This window comes from Podarcis tiliguerta, assembly GCF_965153285.1.
Source record: "Podarcis tiliguerta genome assembly, chromosome: 1".
In the NCBI taxonomy this organism is placed as follows: domain Eukaryota; kingdom Metazoa; phylum Chordata; class Lepidosauria; order Squamata; family Lacertidae; genus Podarcis; species Podarcis tiliguerta.
This window is the reverse complement of record NC_139534.1, coordinates 57724653-57730950: the sequence shown is the minus strand read 5'-3', so window position 1 is coordinate 57730950 and position 6298 is coordinate 57724653. Positions and strand designations below refer to the sequence as shown.

At 43.0% G+C, this 6298-nt stretch overlaps 1 protein-coding gene across 1 annotated transcript; it reads right to left on the bottom strand.

Annotated features, from left to right (window-relative positions):
- Positions 1-829: 829 nt before the first annotated feature.
- Positions 830-2922, bottom strand: LOC310672107 (uteroglobin-like). The gene is made up of 3 exons (XM_083428750.1): positions 2787-2922; positions 1566-1753; positions 830-1097 (listed from the first exon to the last, which is right to left on the bottom strand). The coding sequence occupies exons 1-3, from the start codon at positions 2839-2841 to the stop codon at positions 1053-1055; spliced, it is 288 nt and encodes a 95-aa protein (XP_083284876.1). The 5' UTR covers positions 2842-2922; the 3' UTR covers positions 830-1052.
- Between the last annotated feature and the right edge of the window lie 3376 nt (positions 2923-6298).

Here is a 6298-nt window from a genome sequence, read left to right as displayed (position 1 = left end):
CTTGTCTTTTCTGAATCTTCTACCATTCTGCTTCATTGGATGACCCTAGTTCCAAAGGTGGGGGCTCCTCTTGCAAAAGACAAAGCCAGAGTTTGGAGTAGAGTGTTCAGGGCTGTGTTGTGAGCAATGCAGCAAGCAGAGAGAGAACGCCATGCCAGATCTCTGCTTCGATCCAAGGCTGTTGCTATGGGAGAAACAAGTCCCTTTTAGGGTATTGATGCTGCGAATGCCTCCAACATAGGATCAGGCTGTATGTATGTGTAAATAAACCTTATAGCCTAAAGACACCGCAGTCTCCACTGTGCCTCATTCCAAAAGGAAATACGAACCCTGGGTAAGTGCTTGGAACCCCTGGAATCTCGTACCGCTCGGAGATTGGGGTGGTGTGCAACAATATTCTCCTTTAACTCCAGTTCCCTGAACTGGACACAGTATTCTAGGCTGAGGTCTGACCGAAGCAAAATGCAGTGGTACCATGATTTATTGCAATTGGACACTACACTTCTGTTGATGCAGCCTAGAAATTTCATTGGCTTTTTTTAGCTGCCATATCACACAGCTGATTCTTGTGGTCTGTTAAAATCCCAAAGTCCTTTTCCTATGTACCTGAATGTTGCAGCAGACCGGCTATTCAGAGTCTGCTCTGAATATTCAGGGAGATATAATACAACTCCCCCACCTCTAACCAACATGGTATTCTTTAATATAGCAGTGTTGAATCTTTAGTGACCCTTTATTGAATTCTAGCATTCTAGATCCCCAATGAAGTCTCTGGATTAACTGTGACAAAAGTTAATACACACTCAAAAATTAATCTTGAGCACAGAAATGCAAGGCAGTGAGTTTATTGATTATGAATGATTCAAGAACAACAGGTGAGATTTCTCTAGGTTCTCGATAGCATTTGTTGAATACTATCCAGATTGAGAGAGAAATCTCAGGACGGAATAGTAACAGTACAGAAGAAGTAGAAGAATGGATCAATGAGTGTTGCTTTGCAGCAACTGATGCTAATAGTCAGCCTGTGGAATCAGCTTGGATTCATCCATGGATCAATCCTCCTTCCAGCTTTCTTTGCATTTGGCCATTACTTTTTTCTGAAATGAAATGAAATCCAGGTCAATACAGAGTGTTGCAGGACAAAGAAGCAGGGGATTATGGGTACACAGTGCAGCTCTGGTTTCTTTTGGGTGATTCAGGTGTACTGGGAGCAGATGGCCCAATGGCATGTAAGCAATTGAATGGGAGAAAACTGGCTCATAGTTGAATTTAGGTCAGCTGGCCTGACCTGACTGGCTTGCTTGCTTCAAATTTTATTTATATTGTAACCATATTCAGGTACAACACCATAACAATTGAGATACAGTTCTCTATGGGGAAGAAGGCGGGACAAGGTTTATGAGTGCTTTTTGGACCAGGATATTATATCTTATGACCTTTGATCTCTGTGTTACTATAACTTTTTTAAACAGAGAGGAAAACAAAGATTGATTGCAAATCCTGAATCTGCTTGTTGGCTTGTGCTGCAAAAAGCAAGAAAAGAAAATGGCAAAACTGATAATTACCGCCATTTCAAAGTAGGCAGAATTTTGCTCGCTTGACAGTTTATCTGCACACTTCTTTAACTTCATTGAGGCTTCTACCCCATGGTCGTCCTCGGTATACTTTTCAGCTACCTCCTTAAATTCCTCATCTGATTTATTCAGCATTGCTTGCAGAAACTCGTCAACAGGATCACACATATCAGCAGAAACTAGAAAGAAGCAAAAGAAAAAATCAAAATGGATTTTTCAGTAAATTAAATGAATGTTTAGAAACTCTTTACATAAAAAACCTTGTGTGATAGCTGGCTAGAAGGAAAAGGACTCACCTGAGAATGCACTAGCTCTGATCTAAACTGGATGCCATTTACTCAGACTATACAATCCTAAATATTTACAAGGCACCAGGCCCCACTTCCCAGTTGCGTGGAACTACCACCACAGACTTGGTCTGTTGTTGTTCATAATTCAAAAATATTAATAGTAACAATTTTGAAAGTTCTTCCCTTGAGATATTGTTGGGTTGTTGTTGTTTTTTAACCTGAGTTGGAGTGGTAAATGATACCTTCACAGACTCAAGGGTGGATGTTGTTCAAGGTTTGTTACATTATTTTGACCCATGAAGCAGGAAATCCCGCAAGCACCTCTCCAGTGCTTCCTTGGAGCCTAACTGTTCTTCCAAGCAGCTATCAAATACTGAGCAACCTTCGCAAGCTGTTGGGCATCAGCACTTTGACTTACTGAGACTTAGTCAACAAAGTGGTGAGTTTGCATCTCTGGGGATCAGTTTTCACCAAACATTTCCTTCAATACAGAAGCAATCCCTCACATTGACATAGCAAGTGAAGCCTACCTGAGGCTGGCAATGACGGAGCCAGGAATTTCCACAATCACAGTGGCTGGAAAATGTTCCACTGAAGTCACATTATCATCTGCCAGCGGTGTCCACAATTGCCCCCTTTCCACATATTACATTCAGAGTACACACCTAAGTCAGATGCCTAAAGCCCAGATTTTTTAGTTCTTTTCCCCTACTGTACTTCATTTGCAAATGCCATCTCTGAAAACACTGTGCTGAATGAGGTCATTTGTGCTTCTTCAGTGTGTTGAGGAAAAAAGAGCATTATTTTTTGTTTTGTTTGTTTAAAAGCATTTCATACCGCTTTTCATTTAAAAAAAAATCCCAAAGCAGTTTACGACAATAAAAGTGCAACAATAGCAACGCTAATCATGAGTGATGCTTACCAGAGGAGCAGCAACATGCCAGGGTGATGAAGAGGACGACAAATGCCAACTTCATGATTATGGAGAATGCTCTGTGTATGGATTGCCTTACCAGGGAAATTGTCTGTGATGGTGAGCTGCACAGCGCAGGTGTAGATATATATACAGGAGGTAGCAAGAGCAACACCACCCACAACAGGACATAGGAGGACACTTGGCCTTCATCATATTTGTTCTCTTCATTATACCCTGAGGGAGGAATTAGATGCATGAGAGAGGAATTGTCCCGTTGGTTTGTTTCTCTTCAAAAACTGAATCTGAGGGAGACAAAGAGATGCTTCAGACATTCTCAAATTAGTTGGCACCAAGTGGGTCACTTTGGTTAGCTCTGTTAGTGATAAGCTTGAGTGAAGATTGCACTTTTTAAACCAATTTTATTCAGTGGTGATGCCTACCCATTAGAGCTGGTGAGGCAGAATAATGGAGACTCTGGTGGATGGGTGAGATTTCCCCCAACCCACCAGCCATTTCTGAGGGTGCAGACATTCTCCCCTCTTCCCCATGCAAGTTAATGCAGTCTGTCACTTTGCCCCACAAAGACAGAGAAGGTAGGCAGAGCCCTGTTCTCTTCCCTTCCACTACCACCTTTGCCTGCAACGTGACTTGGGCCCACGGCTGCTGCCATTGGTCACCCACCTCCACAGCATCCTCACCAGAGGTGATCTTCTTCCTCATGGTGCCTAACAGGCAGCAGGATTGGCACCCGCTACATAGCTACTCTAAGTGACGTGGGTGGCACTGTGGGTTAAACCACAGAGCCTAGGACTTGCCGATCAGAAGGTCGTGGTTCAAATCCCCATGACGGGGTGAGCTCCTGTTGCTTGGTCCCTGCTCCTGCCAACCTAGCAGTTCGAAAGCACGTCAAAGTGCAAGTAGATAAATAGGTACCATTCCGGTGGGAAGGTAAACAGCGTTTCCGTGTGCTGCTCTGGTTCGCCAGAAGCAGCTTAGTCATGCTGGCCACATGACCCGGAAGCTGTACGCCGGCTCCCTCGGCCAATAAAGCGAGATGAGCACCTCAACCCCAGAGTTGGTCATGACAGGACCTAATGGTCAGGGGTCCCTTTACCTTTACATAGCTACTCTACAAAATGTGAAAGTTTACAATTGCTCCTGTAGAAGGAACCTATATTCTCAAATGCATGTAGCTGCGATCAATATAAATTAGCTGGCACGTTTGAGAGGATGTTTTTACTTTCTGTCTTCTCTGTGGTTTCTGTACCTCTCACTTGGTTTTGTTTTTTGGTTTTGCATGGCAAGAAATCTTTATTTCTCCGTCTAAATCTATAACTGAGGGCCTATCTCCTCAGCCTCAAAGCATCTTGTACATTCACCCACAGAGTCCTATACCAGCTCCCACAGTATCCTCTAACCCATCTCCTGTAACCCTTTCTCTCACCAGACCAGGCTAACATCATCCCCCGCCCCCAGCTGCCGCTCCCATGTGTGCATATCACACCCTGTGCATGAAGAAGCTGCGGCTGGCAGAGTGACTGATTGTGTGCAGCCTTAGCCTTTGGTGCACAGGCGGAGGGGGTGCAAGCAGAAAGGTGCTACATCAGGATTACTTGGAGGGTGTCTAGGGATGGAAGGTTAGAATGTGCATTAAAATGCATATTGCAAAAATAACATTAAAAATGCTCCCAAAACCATTTTACTGGGGTGGATCCACACACAGGAAAAAACCATGCTATAAATAAGTCAGAAATTAAATCGTTATAACAAAAGGGGGAGAAGCTATGTAAAAATCACATAGAATTTTTTCTTGCTATGTGACGCCACCTGATGCTGCATATTTATAACGCATTCAAATCGTCGTTTTTTGACTAATGTAGCTGAGTCCCCTGGACACATATTTTAACCAATTCCAATGAAAAACAGGGAGAACCTGAGCGTTCACAAGAATACGCTCACTGGAGGCAATTTCTATATGATTCACCTGGTGCGTGTGTGGCTCTGAAGGAGGATGAGCCGCAAGAAATTGCAACAGCCCTGTTCTGTGCTGGCCAGAACCCACCCAGGAAAAGCAGATGAAGTAAATGACTATGTATACAGGCTGGGGGGTTGTTCCGAGAGCAGGGCATAGCTGTGACAGTGTTTGGTTGTGGAAAGCCCTGAGCTAGAAGGAGTTTAGCACGCTCCCCTTGCACAAAGGAGTAAGGCTCTACCATTTGTGCACATTGCAGGGGTTTAAGAACAAACCTGGTTCCCCGTGGGCTTGTATGGACAATGCATGTGGGTTTTTGCTTAAAGGTAAGAGAACAGATGGAATGCCATGACTTGAGGACTGAGTTTGGACATGTAGAATGAAACCCTGGTTCCGCCCATATTAAGCTCCCTAGGTATCTCTGGAGAAACTGCACTCAGCACAGACCATCTCACACGATTATTGTGAGGCTAGAGTGTCACTATCAGTTTCTTGGGGAAGTAAAAGACAGGATACAAAACGTACAAAAAATAATAATGAAATATATCCATGTCATATGTTGTACACAGTGTTTTTTTCTGGGGGGATGCAGGGGGTACTTATACCCCTAAACCTTTTGTGAATCTTTGTACTTTTGTCTGTTTACTGTATTTATTTTTCCACAAAATGGTGATTTTCTTGAGTCAAAATGAGAGTGCCCCTAAACATTTTCTTAAAGGAAGAAAGCACTGGTTGTACTTAATGCACATGATTTGTAGTTGATAAATCTACTACAGAATTGTATTTGCAATGACCACTGGCCATAAGTTTTTCAAGGCTACAAAGAAGAAAGGGCAGGTAATTCTAGGGCAGGCTGAATTGCCTTCGTACCCAAATGATCAGTATGGCCGCAGGTTTTCTAAACAGAAAAAAAATATCTGGCAAGAATAACTAATATGAATTCTGTTTCTAAGCCATTGTGGTTATTAAGGAATTGCCTAAATTAGGGGACTTGTTTTGTATATATTGACTTTTCTACTTTGGGTACTGATTCGGGCTCTGGCATGTTCATTATTTGATGGTGTGCTTTGAAAACTAATTAGTAATGCTTTATGTACACACTGCATGTTATTAAGAGATCAAACTCCAGTGCTTTAAAACAAATATTTGCTTTTGAGCACTTTGATGAAGGGCTTGCATCTGAAGTGGGGGAGTGAAAATAGAGCCACCTTCCTCAGGCATTCTCTAGGGGATTATTCTGCCAAGGCAAACTCTCTGTGCTCTTCTGAGGACCATTGCCCTGAGCTGCTATTTCCTATGAAGTGATGCCATGATCAGTGAGTCCAGCAGCACTTTGCCATTGGTGTGGAGGTGTGCATGCTGTCCAATAACATCTTCACATCTCAATGTATTTCTTCCTACAAATGAGTCCCAATCAATCTCCCATCAATACACTGAAAATCCCAAACCAAGTGCTTACTCATTACTCTTTTGTTTCCTAAAGCCTAGCCTAGAACTACCTCTGCTGTAGCTAAGGTGAATACGCAATAGTTGGCTCACCCATTAA